At 35.4% G+C, this 23,429-nt stretch overlaps 1 protein-coding gene across 6 annotated transcripts in view; it reads right to left on the minus strand.

The window, feature by feature from the left end:
- The window catches only part of NEK1 (NIMA related kinase 1), a 220,781-nt gene that overhangs the window by 110,243 nt on the left and 87,109 nt on the right, over positions 1-23,429 (minus strand). For 4 of the 6 annotated variants that reach the window (XM_059175038.1, XM_059175054.1, XM_059175024.1 and 1 more), the window contains 4 exons: positions 5,935-6,018; positions 5,419-5,502; positions 4,447-4,524; positions 3,265-3,360 (listed from right to left, as the gene is read on the minus strand). In XM_059175038.1, coding sequence (XP_059031021.1) covers positions 3,265-3,360; positions 4,447-4,524; positions 5,419-5,502; positions 5,935-6,018 — 342 coding nt within the window. Of the gene's footprint in view, positions 1-3,264; positions 3,361-4,446; positions 4,525-5,414; positions 5,503-5,934; positions 6,019-23,429 lie in introns of all 6 variants that reach the window. The other 2 variants (XM_059175029.1, XM_059175046.1) reach the window with 2 other exon arrangements.

Genomic DNA, 23,429 nt, shown 5'->3' on the forward strand with positions numbered 1-23,429 from the left:
GACAGGGGTGCCTGGGTGGCTCAGTGGGTTAAGCCGCTGCCTTCGGCTCAGGTCATGATCTCAGGGTCCTGGGATCAAGTCCCGCATCGGGCTCTCTGCTCAGCAGGGAGCCTGCTTCCCTTCCTCTCTCTCTGCCTACTTGTGATCTCTCTCTGTCAAATAAATAAATAAAATCTTTAAAAAAAAATTTACGAGACAATCTATAGAAATAAGGACTTCACAGACAACATGATGTCTATTAAATCTCAACGTGAATGGACTAAATGCTCCCACAAAACAGCACAGGGTTGCAGATTGGATAAAACGACAGGGCCTGTCCACAGGTTGTCTACAAGAGACCCATTTTGAACTTAAGGATACATCCAGACTGAAAGTGAAGGGAAGGAGAAGCATCTTTCATGCAATAGGCCTCAAAAGAGAGCTGAGGTAGCAATTCTCATATCAGATAAATTAGATGTTAAACTAAACACTGTAATCAGAGATAAAGAAGGACACTACATCATTCTTAAAGAGTCTATCCACCAAGAAGATCTAACAATTGTAAATATTTATGCCCCCAATATGGGAGCAGCCAACTACATAAGCCAACTGTTAATCAAAATAAAGAGTCATATTGATATGAATACGTTAATTGTAGGGATCTTAACAAGCCACTCTCAGTAATAAACAGATCATCCAAGCAGAAAATCAATAAAGAAACAAGAACTTTGAATGACACATTGGACCAGATGGACCTCATAGATATATAAAGAACATTCCACCCTAAAACAACAGAATACTCATTCTTCTTGAGAACTTTCTCCAGAGTAGACCACATATTGGGTCACAAATCAGGGATCAACCAATACCAAAAGATTAAGATTACTCCCTGCATATTCTCAGACAAAAATGCTTTGAAACTGGAACTCAACCACAAGAAAGAGTTTGGAAGGAATTCAAACACTGGGAAGCTAAAGACCAAGCTGCTCAAGAATGTTTGGATCAACCAGGAAATCAAAGAAGAACTTAAACAATTCATGGAAACCAATGAGAATGAAGACACATCAGTCCAAAACCTATGGGATACAGCAAAGGTGGTCCTAAGGGGGTAATACATAGCCATCCAAGCCTCACTCAAAAAAATTGAAAAATCCCGAATATACCAGCTCTCTTTACACCTTAAAGAACTGGAAAACCAAAAACAAATTAAGCCAAACCTATGCACAAGAAGGGAAATAATCAAGATTAGAGCAGAGATCAGTGAGATAGAAACTAGAGATACAGTAGAATATATCAACGAAACTAGAAGCTGGTTCTTTGAAAGAATTAATGAGATCTATAAACCACAGGCCAAATGAATCCAAAAGAAAAGAGAGAGGACCCAAATTAATAAAATTATGAATGAAAGGGGAGAGATCACAACTAACACCAAAGAAACAGAAACAATCATCAGAAATTATTATCAACAGTTATATGCCAATAAGCTAAGCAACCTAGAAGAAATGGATGCATTCCTAGAAACCTATAAACTTACAAGACTGAAACAGGAAGAAATTGACAACCTGCATAGACCATTATCTAGTAAGGAGATTGAAGCAGTGATCAAAAACTTCCCAAAAAACAAGAGCCCAGGACCTGGCAGATTCCCTGGGTAATTCTACAAAATTCAAAGAAGAAATAATACCTATTCTCCTGAAACTGTTTCAAAAAATAGAAACAGAAGGAAAACTTCCAGACTCTTTCCATGAAGCCAGCATACCCTGATCCCCAAACCAGGCAAAGACCCCATCAAAAAGGAGAATTTCAGACCAATATCTGATGAATATGGATGCCAAATTTCTCAACAAGATCCTAGCTAACAGGATCCAACAGTACATTAAGAAAGTACATTAAGAAGATTTTCCACCATGACCAGGTGGGATTTATCCCTGAGATGCAAGGATGGTTCAACATTTGCAAATCAATCAATTTGATAGAACAAATCAATAAGCAAAGAGAGAAGAACCACATGGTCTACTCAACTGATACAGAAAAAGCATTTGACAAGATACAGCATCCGTTCCTCATTAAAACTCTTCACAGTATAGGGATGGAGGGAACATTCCTCAACTTCATAAAATCTATCTATGAGAAACCCACAGCAAATAGTACTCTCAATGGGGAAAGCTGACAACCTTCCCTTTGAGATCAGAAACACAACAAGGATGCCCACTCTAACCACTGTTGTTCAACATAGTACTAGAAGTCCTAGCAACAGCAATTAGACAACAAAAAAACGTATTCAAATTGGCAAAGAAGAAGTCAAACTCTCTCTTCACAGATGACATGATACCCAAAAGACTCTACCCCCAAACTACCAGAACTCATACAGCAATTCAGTAATGTGGCAGGATACAAAATCAGTGCACAGAAATCAGCTGCTTTCTTATACACCAACAATGAAAATATAGAAAGGAAAATTAGAGAATCGATTCCATTTACTATAGCACCAAGAATCATAACCAAAGAGGTAAAGGATCTGTACTCGAGGAACTACAGAACATTCATGAAAGAAATTGAAGACACAAAAAGATGGAAAAACATTCCTGCCCATGGATCAGAAGAATAAACATTGTTAAAATGTTTATTGTTAATGTAAAATTAAATTTTAAAAATTTTAAATATATTCTAAATCTACAATTACGAACACAGTGAGGTGGTGGCAGAACAGATAGAGTATGGAGCAGAAGAGAGCTTGATGCATGTGTACTATAGATTCATTCTCTAGCTTGTATAAGAGTTTAATATATGTATTTATATTACTATTTATGTCAATAATGTATATTAATTCATATTAATTATATAGTATAATGTATAAAGGTAGATTAATATACTATAAATTTAAATATTTTTATAATTATCTTACATAATTATAATATAAATTATAAATCTATATGTTATATATAAAATATATTTATAAATCAGTGGCAGAAGGAAAGCACAGCCATTAAGTGATGCCAGGACTTTGATTAGGAACTTGGCAATAATAAAAACTTATTTTAGAACTTATTCACTTAGAATAAGTAAGTTAGGTTTTCACCCCAAATCAAACCCCAAAATAACTTTCATATTGATCATCCTTAAATGGGAAAGACAGAAAGGGAGAGCCAGGTGAGGATGAGAACGGGAAATGAATGAGAATAAAAAATGGGAAAGAATTACAAAATTATAATGGTGACATATTAGCCAGTAAGAGATACAGGAACATCAACATGATCACAATCAAGAATATGAGCTAAATCTTACATGCTCTTCCCATACTTTCTTTTCTCTCTCATACGCTTCCTTTCTCTTTCGTTCTAATTGTTCTTTTAGTACAGCAGCACGTGCACTTGCTTGGGCCTGAAAATAAAAACAATCAACAAAATTAGTTACCAAAAAGAAGGGCATAGGTTGTTTTTTCATTTTGTTTTGTTTGAGGTCTCTAAAACGATCTACTTATTTTGCCAAAAAAGAAGAGTTCTCGGGGTGGGGGAGAATTTCTTGAGTAAAAATAGAAGCTCACTCTATATCCCTAGCACTAAAACCAGAGCTCAACACACAGCAGCTGCTCAGTAAGTATTTGCTGAATAAAAATAAATACAGGCATATATTTTTTTATTTATTTATTTTTTAAATTAAACTTATTTTTTTTCAGTGTTCCAAAATTCATTATTTATGCACCATACCCACTGCTCCATGCAACTCGTGCCCTCCTTAATACCCACCACCAGGCTCACCGCACCCTCCACCCCCAAAAAACCCTCAGTTTGTCTCTCAGAGTCCACAGTCATTCATGACTTGTCTCCCCCTCCAATTTCGCCCAACTCACTTCTCTCCATCTCTCATTCTAATGGAATATCAAATGTAAAACTTTTAAACTATGGTTATATACAGATATCATTTGTGAGGTGAACATGATAACCACTCACATGGAAACTACAGATATCATTTGTCTTCAGAGAAACAGACAATAATATTTTTCATGTTTAAGGTTACCATTTTTTCTTTTTAAGATTGTGTAATAGTTTCATATTCTTCTGTCATTTTATCAAATTACTCTCCATAAATACAGGATACGAAGAGAGAGGAAGACCCTGTTTTTCAGAAACCAAACAGTGAAGGATAAAGGGAAATGAAAAATTAAGACAGAGAATAACTATGTAAGACTTAATACAATTTTCTTTTACCTTTTTAAGATTTTATTTGTTTATTTGACAGACAGAGATCACAAGTAGACAGAGAGGCAGGCAGAGAGAGAGGAGGAAGCAGGTTTCCTGCTGAGCAGAGAGCCTGATGCGGGGTTCAATTCCAGTACCCTGAGATCATGACCTGAGCTGAAGGCAGAGGCTTAACCCACTGAACCACCCAGGTGCCCCAAGACTTAACACAATTTTCTACCTTAAGTCCCAATCTTCTCCAAGAAAACTGTGTATTTCTAGTTTATACCTTAAATGCTTCAACTTTTTTACGCCGCATGTCAGCCTCCTCACTTCCTTCTTGTCCTTCAGAATAATCAGCTTCTTTCTACAAAGTAAGTACATAAGCAAACCTCTTAGGACAGAGCCTTGAATTCAGTGCAGAGCTCTGTGGAAGATAATACAAATAAACTAACACCTAAAAATATAAAATGGTATATTGTTCAACACTACTAATTTTCTCCCAAGTACTGTAAGTGAATTATCCACAACTACCAACTCTTACAGACAATAAATGGAAAAAAAGACAAAAATAGAATGATATAAAATGGCCATGGGTAGTACTTTAATTTTCCTCTCAAAATTCCTCTGGAAAAATGGTCTTATCAATTTTAAATCCCACAACTAAAATGTATTTTATTCCTATGTATAGTTTTCTGATCTTTGACTCTAACTCCATCAGATTTTTATGTTAATGGCACAGCATTTTTAATTTTTTTTTAAAGATTTTATTCATTTATTTCAGAGTGAGAGAAAGAGAGGAGAGAGAGAGAGAGAGGGCATGTACAAGTTGGAGGTGGGGAGAAGAGAGAGAGGGAGAAGCAGACTCCGCACTGAGCAGGGAGCCTGATGTGGGGCTCTAACCCAGGACTGTGGGATCATGACCTGAGCCGAGGGCAGATGCTTAACCAACTGAGCCACCAGGCGCCCCAGTGGCATAACATTTTTAATCTTAATCTATTATAATGTCATTCAATTACTTTTTTTTTTTTTAAGATTTTATTTATTAATTTGACAGAGAGAAATCACAAGTAGACGGAGAGGCAGCCAGAGAGAGAGAGAGAGAGGGAAGCAGGCTCTCTGCTGAGCAGAGAGCCCGATGCGGGACTCGATCCCAGGACTCTGAGATCATGACCTGAGCCGAAGGCAGCGGCTTAACCCACTGAGCCACCCAGGTGCCCCTGTCATTCAATTACTTTTTTAAAATTATTATTCAACCTGCCTTTTCACCACGAAGTTTGGCTCTAATCTGTTGGCGCTCATTGAAATTCTGCAGTCTTATTTGCCTCAGTCTTGCCAGATAAACCTACAAGGAGAGAAAAAAAACACACAGCAGTTTAATTTAAAGAAAAAACTACCAATATTTTTACTGCTAAAATTTTTTTAATTTAAAGAAAAGTGTTAATCTGAATACAAGAAATAAAAGTTTCAAAATCTGGTTAATGGAAACGTAATATTAGCTTTCAAGTGTTTAATTTAGATCAACTTATTTCTGAAAAGAAACACATAATTATAAATTTTTATTTTTATCAAAAGAAAAGAAATCAACTCAGAATACTGAATATCAGTTATGGGGCAAAATTATGACACAGCATGTCAGTCAAATTATATTAACAGGTCCCTGTAGACTTACAAAATCCTTAAATAATTGTTAAGAATTTAAACCATGCAAGAAAGGAAGGCAATAAACTCAAAAATGTCTATGTGACGGAGGTAGCGGAACATGCGGGAAGCATACCTCTTCCTCTTTGTTTCTTGGCTTCCCTCCTCTTGAAGAGCTGGACCTGCCTCCATACATAGCTGCCAGGTTTTGCAGGATTCCCTGTTCATCATTTAATGTACTAAGTTTAAAGAATGACTAAGGCTACATTAGCATCTTACCTAGGAATATCCAGTTGCCACTTTATTTCATTTGGCAAACACTGATCATTTCTAGTGGATAAACTTAGATAAACCCTGGCATTTTCCTACATCAGTATAACCAATACATTCATTGAGAACAGAAAGAAGCAATTAAACCCCATATATAATTATTCAAATGAGAGACCAGCTATGTTTTTATTAGTCATGTAAGTAATCAGTTTTTTTAAAACTGCTTTGGAGGTTAGCTAAACCCAAATACAAGTTCTGTTCTGTAAAGGGCCGGTCATTTCTACACATTTGTTTACATATTAAATACACAGACACAATATTAAATATTTGAACTCAAACTCTACACTTGGGCATATCCTATTACTATACTGCAAATGATCACATTCAATCATAAACTGGTATCATTTTTAAACACAGCTTATCATAAACATGGAATTATGTCCTTATTAGAAATTATTAATATCCTTCCAAAAAGTTAGGAGATTGTCAAACTATCCATTTTCTCTGCCTTCAGCACACAACTATGCTGTAAGATTTTCTCCTTAAAAAAATCATCGGGGTCTAACTTTCCTATCTAATGTCTTTTTATCAGCTTGTTGAAAGCATACTTCTTTATATTCATGACCTCCATTTTCCTGCTTCCTATTTACATTTTTTCCCCTATTTACTTTCTAAACTAACACAATCTGGTTTCTGATCCCACTGTGAAAATTTTCAAGGTTACCACTGACTTCCTAGTTCAAAATTCAAATGGACACTTTTGAGTAAATTTTTAATTAATATTTCCACTGGAGATGAGTTTGAATCCATACAAGTATTTTTTTCCTCTCATAAAAGCATATGTTCACTGCAGAAAGCTTATAAATCATTCACGATTCGACAACCCAAAGCACCTAAAGTCTAAAGTTAATTTACTTCCAAATTTCTTTTTCCTCATATGTATAAATACATACACATTTTATCTTTACAAAACTGGAATTTTACTATAGTTATTCTGATTTTACCTTAATATTAATCAGCATATCAATTAATTGTAATATTCCAAGTCTCTCCTCACATTCAATATCCTTAAAAACAGTATTATTAACTGACTATATAGTATTCATAATATTCCACCAAATAGTGTTCTATAATTCACACATTAAAAACAAATCTCTCTTCTCTTTCATATTTATAACAGCACTCTCTCCTGGGTTCTTCCAATCAATCCTCACTATTTTCCCCTGGCTTTTCTCTTCCTTGGCTCATCACTAATGTCAATATTTTGTCAAGGTTCATTCTCTGGTCCTCCTTCTCTTCTTATTCCTAGGCTTTAACATATGTTGCTGATTCCCAAATCTCAATCAGCCTTGTAGTCCTTTTTCTTGAATGTCTGTGTATATTCAACTAGCATCTGGACAACTCTACTCACTATGCAGCAAAGCTACTTCAAACAATTTATAAACCTGACTTCATCATCCTTTTTACTATATGATTTTTTTCCTACTTCAGTTATTGATCACAATCTGACACCCAAGGCAGCAAGCTGGGAGTTTTCTTTGCCTCTTTCTCTACCCTGCCAAAAACAAAGGACCATCAAATTACTAAGCCACCTCCTCCTGTCTAACTACCCCTTCAGTTTCTGCCTTAGTTCATACTCTCTTCTCTTGACTTCTGACTTTCCAAGAGTTTCCTAATCTATCATTACATCTCTTAGTCTATTTAACTCCCGTCTATTCTCTACAATGCAGAATAGCCCTTTTAACAGTTTCTTTCACATCAAAGCCCACATAAACCTTCCAATGGTTTCCATTATCTTCATAATATTTGAATATAGATTATTCATATACATTCTATTCCACTGCATGGCAGATAAGGCCATTTGTGATCTAGCTGCATCTATCCTCATCTCTGCCAATGCCTACATTCTAGCCATGATGACTACATGTGGTTTATAGACTATGTCATGATTTCACTCATCTTCTTAAAATGGCTAATTCTACTCATCTTCCAAAATGCAAATCAAACATTTCTCCCATGGAGAAAGCCTTGCTCATACCTCCTCCAGTCAGTTAAGTGTGACATGCCCTACCATTTTTATATATACCATCTGCAGTAGTGCACATCAGTGTATCATAATGGTGGACAGACGGTATTTATGATGGTTAAGAACATGGACTATGAAAAACTCCAAATTCTGTCAGTTCACACATTTGTCAATGTCACCTAACCATTGCTGACCTTCAGCAAAATTACTGAAACTTGCTGTTAAGTTTGGACATAATAATACCACCTACTTTGTGGGTATATCAGAACAAAAAATATTATTATATGAATGTGCTCTGCCTGTCTTTTCTTGGAGCCTGACCAAAGGCTACTGCCCACTCAGTTTCTTCCCCTCTTCAAAGGGGTCTTGGCATTAGCTTATCAGTTCCTTGAGCTTTTAAAATATGAGTTAGAGAGTAGGAAGGTGAAGGAAAACAAGAAATAGGCAAGACTGGGCAAAGATGTGAGGTGAACTATGAAAAGATGATGGAAGTATCTACAGTTACAGAAGAGTGGGTGGAGGAGAACTGAGTATCACTATAGACTGTATATTTCTTTCACGGTATTTGAGAACTTTAAGTAGAAAATCTGAGTTACTTTGAAGCAATTTTTTAAAAAAGATTTTATTTATTTATTTGGCAGACAGATCACAAGTAGGCAAAGAGGCAGTCAGAGAGAGAGGAAGAAGCAGGCTCTCCGAGGAGCAGAGAGCCCATTGCGGGGCTCGATCCCAGGACCCTACGATCATGACCTGAGCCGAAGGCAGAGGCTTTAACCCACTGAGCCACAAGGGGTCCCCGTGAAGTAATTTTTTTTAACATTTCATTTTGAAATATTATAGATTCACAGAAAGGTAAAATGTGCAAGGAGTTTTCATGGACCCTGCATCCATCCTCTCACAAGTTTATCATCTTGCATAACTATAGTATGCTATCACAGCCAGGAAACTGATTCTAGCAATTATACATGACATATAGTGTATCTGTATTAATGCAATTTGTCACACATATAACCTTATGTAACCATCACCATAATCAAGATACTCAATTGTACCATTACTATACACTTCACAGCCATATTCACTACTCCCTACCTAACACTCATCAACTACTTATATGTTCTTCATCTTTACATTTCACAAAATTTACATATTGGAATCAAACAGTACATATCTATTTGAGATGGACTGTTTTTAACTTCATATTATTCCTTGCAGTCCATTCAAGGTATTGGATGCATAAATAAATAGCTTGTTCTGTTTCACTGCTAATATCCCATGGTATGGATATACCATAATTTGCTCATTCATCACTTACAGCAGGACATTGGGCAGTTTCAACTTTTTGGCTATGAAGAGTTAGAAGTTGCTAAGAACATTTGTATACATTTCTGAGTGAAAATACATTTTATTTTCTTTGGGACATAGGTGCAAGAGTAGAATTACCTTTGGTAGATCCATTTTTAGTTTTAAAAGGGACTGTCAAATTATTTTGCATAATGGCTGTGTCACTTTACATTCTTACCAACAATGGATAATTCAGTTTCTTCACATCATCACCAGCATCTAGTTTTTAATCACTTGTTTTTTTTTTTTTTTTTTTTGTTTTGTTTTGTTTAAAGATACTCCAATCCGGGGCACCACTTAATACTTCAAAACAGTTCTGGCTGTTTTAAGACCTTTCCCTTTCCATATACATTTTAGAATAAGTTTGTCTGTATCTATAAAAAATGTTCCTGAGATTTTACCAGGAATTGCACTAAACAAAGGTCAAGTTAGGACAACCTACCATTTTTACTACATTGAGTCTTCCAATTCATGAACATGGTATGGACATGGTATGATTCTTTAAGTATTTAGATCTTCTTTGATTTCATCAACATTTTGTCATTTTAATTGCATAAATACTGCATGTTTTACTAATTTTTTTTTTCATTTTTGGAAATAAAAGGTATTGTATTTTTATATACTTGTTTATTGTCAATGTATGGAAATTCAGTTGATTTTTCTGTGTTGAATCTTGTATCCTGCTAACTATAATGAACTTATTTTTTAGTTCCAGAGAGTTTTCAGAGAGTTCTTGGGATTTTCTAAACAAATAATCATGTCAACTGGAAATAGCAATTATTTCATTACTTCCTTCTTTTCAACTCTGTATGCCTTTTCTCTTTCCTGCCTTACTGCAGTAACTAGAACTAGTAACTAGAACTAGAACTTCCAGTATAATATTGTGATTCCAGTGGTGAGAGCAAACATCCTTCTTTTTTTCCCTACTGTAGAGGGAGAGCATTTAGTCTTCTATGTATACGAAGTTAGATTTAAGGTTTTTGGGTTTTTTGTAGATGCCTATTATGAAGTTGAGGGTGTTTCCCTTTATTTCTAGTTTACTGACAGTTTAAGTCATCAACTTTATCAAAAGATTTTCTGCATCAATTGATTTGATATGATTTTTCTTCTTCAGCCTCCTGATACAGTGGATTACACTGATTTTCTAATATTGAAACATGATTTGCATTTCCAGACTAAATGCTACTTGGTCATGTTAGATTAGAATAACTAAAATTTTATTACAGATTTTTGCACCTGGGTTCATGAGATACATTAGTCTGTACTTTTCTTTTTTGTGCTTTGTCAAGCTTGGGAAGGGTAATACAGGCCTCAGAATGAGTTCGGAAATATTCCTTCTGTTTCTATTTCCTAAGAGACTGTATCATTGTATCAAACTGGTGTTAATTCTTTGACTGTTTGGCAAAATTCTCCAGTGAAACCAGGTAGGGCTGAAGATTTCTTTTCTTTTTTTTTTTTTAATACCTTTTAAATCACAAATTCAATTTTTAAATGTTACAGGGCTGGCATGCCTGGGTGGCTCAGTCGGTTAAGCAGCTGCCTTCGGCTTGGGTCATGATCCCAGTGTCTTGTGATCCAGTCCCACATCGGGCTCCTTGCTCGGCAGGGAGCCTGCTTCTCCCTCTGCCTCTGCCTGCCTGTGCTCACTTTCTCGCTCTCTGACAATAAATAAAATCTAAAAAAAAAAAAACCCCACAAAACCAAAAAAACTAAGTTACAGGGCTACTTAAGTTATCTATTCCAATTTGGTAGTCTGTAGTTTTCAAAGACTTGATCTAGTTCTTTTAAGTTGTTGAATTTATGAGTGTCAAGGTGCTTGTTATTACCCTGTTACTCACTACAAAATCTGTAGTAATATCCCTTGTTTTATTCTTGATATTGGTGATTTATGTCATCTTTGTTTTTATTGTCAATCTAGAGATTATCAATTTCATTCAATTTTTTTCTAAGAACCAGTTTTCTGTTTCATTAAATTTCTTAATAATTTTCCCATTTTCAATTTCATTGATTTCTACTTATAATGATTTCCTCCATTCTGTTTGCTTTGGGTCTATTTTGCTCTTCTTTTTCCAGCATCTTGAGATAGGAATTTAAGACTGATTTGAAGCCTTTCTTCTTTTCCAATATAAGCATCTAGTGTTATAAATTTCCTTCAGAGCAGGGCTCTAGCTGTATCTCACAAATTTTAATATGTTGTGTGTCTATTTTCATTCAGTTCTATGTATTTTTAAGTTTCTTTCTAGATTTCCTATTTGACCCCATCTTAGTTAAAAGTGTTTTAATTTTCAATTGTTTGTACATTTTCCTGTCATCTTTCTAGTATAGATTTCTAGTTTGGTTCCATGATGTTCAAAGATTATACTCTGTGAAATTTTGATTCTTCTGAATTCCTTGAGATTTTATGATCCAGCATATAGTCTGTCTTGGTGATGTCTCTTTGCATGCTAACTTATTTCCACTTGAAAAAAAAAGTATGTTGTGCTATTGTTGGGTTGAATGCTCTACAAGTATAAAATAGAACTTGGTAGCTTGTGATGGTGCTCAGCTATTCTATATCATTGCTAATTTCTGTTTAGCAGTTCTATCAATCACTGAGAAGTAGGGTACTGAAGTCCCAAACTATACTTGTGGATTTGATTTATCCTTTCAGCTCTGTTTCCACTTTATATATTTTGAAACTCCATTGTTGGCATATACCCACTTACGACTGCAGTAACTCCTTACAGGAGTGATTCTATTGTTATTACATAATGTCTTTGTCTCTTTGTCCTTAGCAATTTTATTTGCTCTGCTAACAACAGATTCTTTTAGCTTACTTTGCGTGAGAATGTCTTTATTTCCCCCTTGAAGGACAGTTTAATTAGATAAAGGATTCAGGATTGACAGTTCTTTTCCTTTAGCACTTGAAAAATCCTGTCATTTTCTTCCGTACTCCATGGTTTCAGATGAGGGATCTGATATCATTCAAATTGGTGCTGCTTTATAGGTAATATGTCATTTCTCTCTCAATAAAGAATTGTTTTGTCTTTTACTTTCAGAAATTTAATAATATTGCTTGGGAAAGATTTGTTTATTCTAGTTGGGGATTTGCTCAGCTTCTTCCATCTGTAGGTTTATGTCCCTTGCCAAATATATAAAGTTTTCAGCTATTATTTCTTCAAATAATTTTCTCACTCCCACATTCTTTCTCTTATCCTTTGGGCTCCAATGATACAAATGTTAAATCTCTTCTTATTGTTCCACAGATCCCTAAGACAGAAAAATTTTCTTCTGTCATCTCCACTCTACCACTGAATCTACCCAGTGAATTTAAAATTTTTGTTATTATAGTATTTTCCAATTACATAATTTTCATTTGGTTATATTTTATAACTTCTATTTCTTCACTGAGATTTTCCTTTTTTAATTCATTCAAAAGAGTTTTAATTGCTTGCTAAAGCATTTGTTTGAAGCAGCTTTAAAATCTTTCTCAGATAATTCCATTATGTAATTCATCTTGATAACAGTGGCAGTGCTGTGGCCTTACTCACTCAGGTTGTGATTTTCCTGGTTCCTGGTTATGACAGATTTTTTTTTATTATATCCTGAATATTTTAATTATTTAAAAACTCTTAATAGCTTCAATTTTAGTAGGCAATAGCTCCATTTAGGATTGGCATTTAGGTTCTGGCCTACTTTTGTGGGCTTTATATCTAATGACAGTTTGCTTTCCTGAACCCTTGTAATATTATTCCAATATGCTTCATTGTTCTGGTGTTGATGGTACTCCTGCTCAGTCTCTCCTGGCGCTATCTTATGATAATGAAAGTTGCCTCCCTAAGCCACCTGATATTACTGGAAGATCTCCTGAGAGTAGGTGACAGATGACACTTGTCTGGGTGTATGTTTCTAGGGGGAGGGCACAGAGATACAAAGGCCTTGTGGCTGCTACTCTGTTGGGGATAGATCGAATCACCTGCTAGTGCCCTAGTTGTTGAGTGGAACTGGGACTGTCCAAGGCTTTTTTGCCACTGATGGGTCAAACTGCCCTCCAAGTCACCTGCCCATGCTCTAGTTGTAGAATGAGGTTGGGGCAGCCTGAGGCTTCATTGTTGCCCACAGTTTACAACAGGATCCTACTGTAGCAGATCCTGAGATTCCTCTTTCCCAGTAATGTGGGGAGTGAGAGCAGCCTTTTGGTTTTTTGTTTTAGCTTTTTTTTTTTTTTTTTGTCTATGGTGGATCTGGGAGGCAAGCATGGCCAACACCCAGCCCACAATATATGGGAGATAAAAAGAAACCCCAGGAAACCACATTGCTACTTCTTAAGTCCTGAGGTCTCTAGTTAGCTCCTCTTCTTCTTTCCAGGATACAGAATCCTTACCACCGTTGTAAACTAACTAGTTTCCAGAGTATTTAATTCTATCTAGAAGGGAGGAGCAGACAAAGGAGGGTTTATGCTATTTTACTCTGGAACTGTGCCTAAGTCACTTTTTAGTAGCTAGGGTTTTTGTAATACAGTATACACTATGACAGAACCAGTATCATTAAGGTTCAACAGCTACATGGGACTGCTGTAAAGTCTAAAAGAGACTATTATGGGTTGAACTGTGTTCTTCTGAAATCCGTATGTTGAAGTCCTAACCCCTAGTACCCTAGAATTTGAACTTATTTAGAAATAGATTCTTAATCAAGTTAAAAGGATATCATTAGAGTGGGTTCGAATACAATACAACTGATGTCCTTACAAAAAGGGGAAATTTGAAGCAGGTTCACATACAGGGAGAACACTATGTGAAATGCAGGCAGACATCAGGATAATGATTCTAAAGTCAAGGAATGCTAAAGATTGCAACCACCAGAAGATAGGCACAAATGATTCTATCTTGCAGCCCTCAGAAGGAATCTACCCTACAGACATGTTGATCTTGGACTTTTACCCTCCAGAACTGTGAGATAACAAGTTTCTATTGTTTAAGCCACTTGGTTTATGGTATTTTGTTATAGCATCCCTAGAAAACTAATTTTTAACAGAGATAATGTATATAAAATATTTAACATCATGCCTGGCACACTAAGATTTCAGTAAACAGCCACTGCTGTTGTTTGTTGGTATAACTATTGCTTATCTTACATTCTCTTGCTGGCACAAAACCAATATACTACGGTCAATAAATGTTTGTGTAATATTACATAAATGAATGAAAGAATGAATGAAAAGTGTAACACTTAACTGCACATTTTTAAGGCATTTTTCCATTAGTATAAGTAAATTCCAAATGACTTAATATGAGTTAATAAGAAAGTAAAATTTTCAAAGGAAATAATCCAGCAGATTTTTTAAGTTACTCAACAGAGGAAAACTGATAACCAAGAAAAATTCTTGCACATGTGCACCAAGAAACATGTAAAAGAATGTTCAAAGCAGAACTCAAACCCAACTAAATAAATACCTATTGTCAGGAGAATTAATAATTGTGATAATATGCACACAACAGGATACTGTACAACTACATTCAACTACATGAATGAATTTCAGGAAAAAAATGTTAAATGAAAAAAAAACAAGTCCCAGTCTATATACAGTATAATTTTTATAAGCTCAAAAATAAAACAGGATACGACATTGTGTAGATGTATATACATAAGTGGAGAAAAGCATTTTTAAAAATCCACAGTAGGGGCGCCTGGGTGGCTCAGTGGGTTAAAGCCTCTGCCGTTGGCTCAGGTCATGATCCCAGGGTCCTGGGATCGAGCCCTGCATCGGGCTCTCTGCTCAGAGCCTGCTTCTCTCTCTCTCTGCCTGCCTCTCTGCCTACTTGTGTTCTCTGTCTGTCAAATAAATAAATAAAATCTTAAAAAAAATAAAAAATAAAATAAAATAAAAATCCACAGTAATGATAAATTCAAAATTCAGGATAATGGTCACCTCTGGGAGAAGGCAGAAAAAAAGGTTAGGACAGGATTGCAAACTACAGATCACAGGCTAAATCCAGTCTGCCAACTATTTTTGCATGGTCCATAAGCTAAGAATGGTTTTTCACATTTTTAAATGGTGGGAAAAAATGAAGAGAATATTTCACGACCACATGTGGTTTATAAGAAATTCAAATTTCAGTGTTCATAAATAAAGTCTTATTGGAACTCAGCTACACTCATTCATTTACACAATGTCTATATTTAGTTTTGTGCCATAATTCAGTTTGCAGTTATGACAGAGACCTTATGGCTAATAAAGCCTAAAATATTTACTATCTGGCCCTTTACAGAAAAACATTTGCCAATCCCTAGATTAGAGAGCAGTATATACACCTAACTTATCAGTGCTCTGACCTCCTGAGTATATTGTTTTGCTTCATAATTTACATATATTCATTTCTTTGTACCAAACATGTTATTTTAGAAGGATAAGAGAATACTTTAGAAGGATAAGAGAACTGAAATATTTTTTTAAATAAACAATTTAGTATTAAATAACTAACTTGCTATTATGATACTTTTTAACAAGAATTAGCAAACTGTAATACTCAGGTCACATCTAGATTGCTGCCTGTTTTTGTAAACACAGTTTTTCTAGAACACAGCCACATCCATTGAGACAATATGGACTGCAAAGTCTGAAATATTTACTACTTGCTCCTTTACAGAAAAAGTCTGTCTATACCTGCTCTACAAAATTATGTCTACAAGTTTTACCTAAATGAAAGCAAATACTAATATGAGATTTATAAAGGAGCAAAGAGCATAGTAAAACACCTAAAAGCATAATCTCCAAAGCCACACATCTGGGCTTACATCCTATCTCTACATTCTATGTGATCTTATGCAGAGTACTAAAGACTCTGAGCTGGTTTCAAAAGCTGTAACTTTGGAATAATAATTCCAACCTAAAGAATTATTGTCAGGATTAGACTCTTACTTTTTATTCATACTGTTTAGAAGAAAGCAAACCATTTATCTGGAGTCTTCCTTTTTAGTTTCCCTGACTTTTGAAGATTTCATTTTTCATTTTTTGAAAATTCCAGTGACCCAGAGAACATTTTGAATTCATATGCAAGCATATATAATTACTTTGAAATCCACATTTTCTGTAAAATTTCAATTCAACCTAGAAATTATGTTCCAAATGCTTAAAGCCAGGGACTTCAATTTCATTTTGCCACAGAAACAATGTTATAATTCATTATGATTTCCCAAAGCATTTAATAAAACATACTGAGCAAATAATTTATAGCAGTTTTCCAATTCCAAAGGATTAATTTTTAAGACTCAGAACCTAATCTTACCTATTTAGGTTTATTTATATTGTGATTTGTAAAAGTATTAGAAAACACATATTGCTGCATGTGTCACAACCTCTTTAAACTGCTTCTCTTCATCAGCAAAATGGAGATTCTGTGAGTGGTTATAAGGATAAACCACAGGATAAATGTATATACATTTTCAAACTGTACAAATGATGACTATTAATATTTATCAATAGATAATGCTGCCTTAAATTACTGATTTCAATTTTTTTCTTGAAGAGTCAGAGTTATTACAAATATTCATTATTGTATTATGCTCTAGGTACAGTTATATAAAGATTTAGCTACTTATAATGTTGAACTGAGAAGTAAAGAGAGTCACAGCCCAAATGACTACTATAAAATTAGTTCCCAGGTATTATTCCGTCCCCACTTAACACCAGTTTCTATTCACATTCATCACATCAAGGTCTTTGTTGGTCAATCTCTCCCTGACTGTTGGATGTTATACAAAATGAATGGCAAAAGAAATTGCAAATCTTGCCAAAGATGAAGGATGTCATAAAGATGTTGACAGTGATATTGTAAATTGTTCAAATCAGATGCAAAATCATCTCTACATATGACAGGACAAAGAAAATGAATAAAAGAAAACTGCAAAGAATTATAATGTTGATTCCTCAAAATATTTTATTAAAAAATTAAGAAATGATCTTTAGAAAACTGCCAAAGTCTCAGCCATTTTTAAAAATTGGTTCTCTTTTATATTATATAGAAGTATATGTAAAATCATGAAGTGAAGGGTGCACCATCTTTCATCAATTCTAATATGAATAATTTTTTTTAAAGATTTTATTTATTTTTGACAGAGAGAGATCACAAGGAGGCAGAGAGGCAGGCAGAGAGAGAGGAAGGGAAGCAGGCTCCCTGCTGAGCAGAAAGCCCAACTCGGGACTCGATCCCAGGACCTTGAGATCATGACCTGAGCCGAAGGCAGTGGCCCAACCCACTGAGCCACCCAGGCGCCCGAACAATTTTTTAACATTTTAACATCTCTGAAGTGAGGTACATCTTATAGTCAATGTCATCTTATACTCTTATAATCTCACCAACTGTTGGCCAGATATCAATTATAACATAAATGTTATGCTTGAGTGATATCCAGATTTTGTTAGTTTATCTTTCTTGGTGTCAAAACTGGACAACTGGGGACACCTGGGTGGCTCAGTTGGTTAAGCAGCTGCCTTCAGCTCAGGTCATGATCCCAGCGTCCTGGGATCGAGTCCCACATCGGGCTCCTTGCTCAGCAGGGAGCCTGGCTTCTCCCTCTGCCTCTGCCTGCCATTCTGTCTGCCTGTGCTCGCTCTCTCTCCCTCTCTCTCTTTGACAAATAAATAAAATCTTAAAAAAAAAAAAAACTGGACAATTGTAACCTCTTAAAGTTTTGATATAATAAATTACTTATGGGCTTATTCAAAAGGAAACATGACCCCTGCTAGTCGTTGAAAACTTTCCACTGATTCCTTTTAAGAACAAGAAAATGCTAACAATAAAACGTGCAGACTGGTGTTAACTCCTTGAAAGAAAATGCAAGGGACAAAACTGGAGTACTCTTTTTTTTTTTTCTTAAAGATTTTATTTACTTGAGAGACAGAGAGTGAGTACAAGCAGGGAGAGCAGCAGGCAGAGGGAGAGGGAGAAACAGGCTCCCTGATGAGCAGGGAGCCCATGTGGAGCTCGACCCCAGGACCCTGGGATCATGACCTACGCCGAAGGCAGCCAGCTTAACCAACTAAGCCACCCAGGCACCCCAACACTGGAGTACTCTTCAGAAATTTTGAAATCTCATGGAGCACTGGGTGTTGTGCATAAACAATGAATCTTGGAACACTGCACCAAAAACTGATGATATATCTTATGGTGACTAACATAATACAATTTTTAAAAAAAGGAAAGGAAGTGTTGAAATATCAATGCACTTGGTGCCATAGAGGATAATATTATTTGAGAAAACATGAACATTAATTACCCTAATTTCAAAAAGAAATGGTGGGATGCCTGAGTGGCTCAGTTGGTCAAGTGTCTGCCTTCAGCTCAGGTTATGATCCCAGGGTCCTGGGATGGAGTCCTGCATTGGGCTCCTTGCTCTGCAGGGAGCCTGCTTCTCCCTCTGCCTGCTGCTCCCCCTGCTTGTGGTCTCTCTCTCTCTTTCACAAATGAATAAGTAAAATCTTTAAATCAGTAACTAGAAAGTCAAATTATAAGTGTGAAGTAGATTTAGGAATGAATACTTTTATCAATCTATTTCATTCATATTTTCCTTTTTATGGATTTATAAGAATGATATAATTAAAAAAGATAAATCTAAAAGTTATTTCAGCAAGTATAAAAGTTAAGTCATAAAAAGTATTATATCAGTTAAACTGGCAACACTTTTTTTCTGTTAGTCATATATAAAACAACAATATGCCTTACAATTATATCTTGGATTTGATAAAACACATACAGTATTCATTATATAATTCTATCAGAAAAATTACAATCCTCCCTAAATTAATTACTTTCAAATTAGCGTAGAATTAAATATAACAAAATTATGATGAATATGATAAAATAATTTTTATTTTTATAGAAAAATAAATTTTTATTATATCTCAAGATGGAATAGATAAAACAACAAAAGGCATGTGATTAAACATCGCATAGATGTAAGAGTATTTCTTCACATGCTTCTTCAATGTATTTCAAGGCTCTATGTATTGTTTTGTTTCAAGTTTTTATTTAAATTCTAGTTAGTGAACATATAATACTGGTTTCAGAAGCAGAATTTAGTGATTCTTCATTTACATATAATACTCAAAATAATTTTTAAATTGTATTTTTCAAGGTAAAATCCCAACCAAACCCTTTTTTCACTCTTTACTCCCAATGTGGATCACTATTCTAGTTAGACTTACTTTAGGTGATCTTTTTCCAATTTCAACAATACTGGGCTAAGTAGTCTTCCTACATGACACAAGGTTGAGTGACAGCACATAACACTATGGATGAGTATTCCCACAGATTTCTGATTGTGTTTTCTAGGCAGACTCTTAAGTACTCCTTGAGATGTCTACCATACTCCTCTCCTACTCTCTCCTCCCTAAGCTTCTCTAATTATTGGAGCTGATACTCTTTCTTATGGTGAGAATACAATGTCTAAACTCTGAAGTTCCTATGAAGATAAATGAAGGGCAAAATAATCAGGAAGCTTTTTGTAAGCTTCATAACACACTGTACATTAACAATGGTAATTATTTCTATAGTTAATCATCTTCCCCCTCACAGCAGGAAACCAATTTATTATTTCCCATTGAACCTCCCCCACATCCTCTGCAATAGTCCCCAGGACAACAAGGCAATAGAAAGGTACCATGAACTCTCTCTCCAAGAAGATAAGGGAGATGAGATTTCTGGTAAAAAAAATTTCTTTGATATGGCTGAAATTTAAGAGGTGAAGAAAGTAAGAAAGGAAACTCAAGAGCAGCAGTAAGAAAGCCAAAGGCTGAAAGTTTTCAGCTAAGCTAAAAAGGTTTTAATTTACCCTCTGGGCAATACAGAATCACTAAATAACTTTAAGAAAATGAGCAATGCATTCAGTTTTGCTTTGGAAAGATCACTGTGGTAGCTTAGGTAAAGGATGAATTAGAAAGATCCAAGATTAGGATACCTGGTGGCTCTGTCAATTGCAAGTCTGACTTTGGCTCAGGTCATGATATCAGGGTCTGGGGATCAAGCCCTATATTGGACTCCCTGCTTGGTGGGGAGTCTGCCTGTCCCTCTCTCTCTGCAGCTCCTTCTATTCATGTGCCTCTCTCTTTCTCTCTCTCCCTCTCAAATAAATAAAATCAAGAGAAAAAGAAAGAAAGAGATAAAGAAAGAGGGAGGGAGGGAGGGAAGGAGGAAGGAGAGAAAGGGAGGAGATGGGGGGGGAGGGGAGGGGGAAAGGGGAGGGGAGAGACAACCAAATGAGTCACCCAAGTGCCCCCAGACTACAGAAATTTAAACACTTATTCTATCATTTAGTATCTTGTAAAGCTTGACCCGTTAAATTTTTTATGCCTCCATAGGATATAAAATGGGAATGTAACAGGATCTACCTCCGGGAGCTGTTGTGAGATTAGAATATAAGAATTTAGAACAACTAACATTATAGTAAGTACCCAATAAATGAGATGTTAACAATTGTTAGTAATATAACTATCAAATAGGGTGGAATGCAAGAAATTACTTTTGAATAGAGGAAGTCCTATTCTTCTCTGAGACCAGAGAAAACAAAAATTTGGTGCCATTATAAATATACAAGTTCAGGGGCAGAAAATGTGAGGAAATGTGGGGCTTGTAGGCCCAATTTTCTCTGTGAAATAATGATGAAATAATGATTATCTTCACAGAGAGATAAGGGGAAAATTATTGAAGAAAATTTCCACTGTGGAAAATGAGAGAGGCTACTGACCACAAAGATATAAAAGGATTGCTAGCAGGACTGACAGCATCCCTCTTTTGGAAACTACAACAAATGTCGATTAACCGAGGAATAAATAAACTGTGATATATCCATACAATGGAATATGACTTAATATGGAATAAAAAAGAACAAACTACTGATATACATCAACCTCAAAAAACTATATATTGTATATAATTGATAAATAAATATAAAATCTTTACTTTCTAAAAATTTTTATTTATTTGAGTAACCTCTGCAACCAACCAGTTTATTGGTTGGTTTAGTCAAACTCATGATCCCCAGATCAAGAGTCACATGCTCTTCCCACTGAGCCATCCAGATGCCCCCTACTCGTAAGATTTTTAAAAAGACAAAACCGGGGTGCCTGGGTGGCTCAGTCGGTTGAGTGTCTGCCTTCAGCTCAGGTCATGATCTCCAGGTCCTGGGATCAACTCTCATGTCAGGCTTCCTGCTCAGCAGTGAGTCTGCTTCTCTCTCTCTCTCAATCTCTCTTCCCCCCTGCCCCTCCTCTCCCCACTGCTCATTCTCTCTCTCTCAAATAAATAAATTAAAATCTTTAATTTAAAAAAAAAGACAAAACTATACTGACAGGAAGCACATCAGTGGTTTCTGATAGTTAGCAGACTGACTGCAAAGGAACACCAAACACCCCTCTCAGTTTTAATGAGATATAAATACCACATAACACTGTACTAATTTAAGTTGTACAACATAATGACTTGATATACGTATATATGAAAAAATAATGATCACAAGAAGTTTGTTTAACATGAATCATCATATGTAGTTACAAATTTTGTTTTCTTATTGTGAGATGAAAAAACTTAAGTGATGATGGGATGGTGCTATACCACGATTATGGCAGTGGTTACATGACTACTTTGTCCATACTCATTGTGATATACACGTAAGACTTACAACTTTCATTGTATTTAAATTGCATCTATTAGTAAAACCAATTTTTAAGAAAGTTCTTATTTGAAGACCTGGGTAGAATGTTGTCCTATCAAGCATGCTGATAAAGCCAGTACTAAAAAGGAGCTCCTTCACATACCCTAGTCTACTGTCCCCAGAAATAGTCTCTAAAATTACAGGCAAAGGGGGTGTGATAGGCAGAATTTTAAAAATTCCAAGGCTTCTTGTTACCTTTACTGCTCCACCAGACTTATAAATGCTACATAATTCCCAGCACTTTGTATATGATGGATTTTATCTACGCAATTAGGTGATGTTAAAGGGGATGACGGACATTATAATAGAGACATTATCCACTGGGCCTGACCAATCATAAGAACCATTTATTCATTTGTTTACATATTTATTCATTGACAGGAGATATTTGTGAGCTATTTCTTTTTTCTTTAAACTGAAGTGTAGTTGACATACAATATTATATTAGTTTCAGGTGTACAATATAGTGATTCAGCATCTATTTACATTACAAAATGATCCTATAGTTAAGTCTAGTTACCATCTGTCACTATACATACTTACTACAACATAACTGACTATAAATCCTATGCCATAGTTTACATCCCCATCACTTATTTATTTTGTAACTGTAAGTTTGTACTACTTAATCCCCTTCACCCATTTTGTCCATCCTCTCACTCTTAGCCCCTCTGGCAACCACCAATTCGTTCTCTGTATTTATGAATCTATTTCTTACTTTGATTTTGATTCCATATATAAATGAGGTCATACAGTTTATTAGTTTATTGTCTTTCCCTGACTTATTTCACTTAGCATAACATTTTTTAGGTCTAACTATGTTGTCATGTATGTTAAGATTTCATTCTTTTTCATGGCTGAGTAGTATTCCTGTGTGTGTGTGTGTGTGTGTGTGTGTGTGCGCGCGCGCGCATGCGCGTGTGCACGTTCATGCGTGTGTGTACAATCTCTTCTTTATTCATTCATCTATGAGTGGACACTTATGTGGTTTCCATATCTTGGCTTTTGTAAATAATGCTGCAATAACCACAGAGGTGCATATATCTTTTTGAATTAGTACCTTTGTTTATTTTGGGTAAATAACCAAAAATGGAATTGCTGAGTCCGCTGATATTTCTATTTTTAATTTTCTGAGAACCTTCCATACTATTTTCCACAGTAGCCGTACCACTTTACATTACTACTCACAGCACAAGGGGTCTCTCCATCATGTCCTCATCAACACTTGTTATTTCTTATTTGATACTACCCATTTTGACAGGTATGATGTGATATCACATGAGCTCTTTAAAATCAGAGTTTTT

This window comes from Mustela lutreola, chromosome 1, assembly GCF_030435805.1.
Source record: "Mustela lutreola isolate mMusLut2 chromosome 1, mMusLut2.pri, whole genome shotgun sequence".
NCBI classification, from domain to species: domain Eukaryota; kingdom Metazoa; phylum Chordata; class Mammalia; order Carnivora; family Mustelidae; genus Mustela; species Mustela lutreola.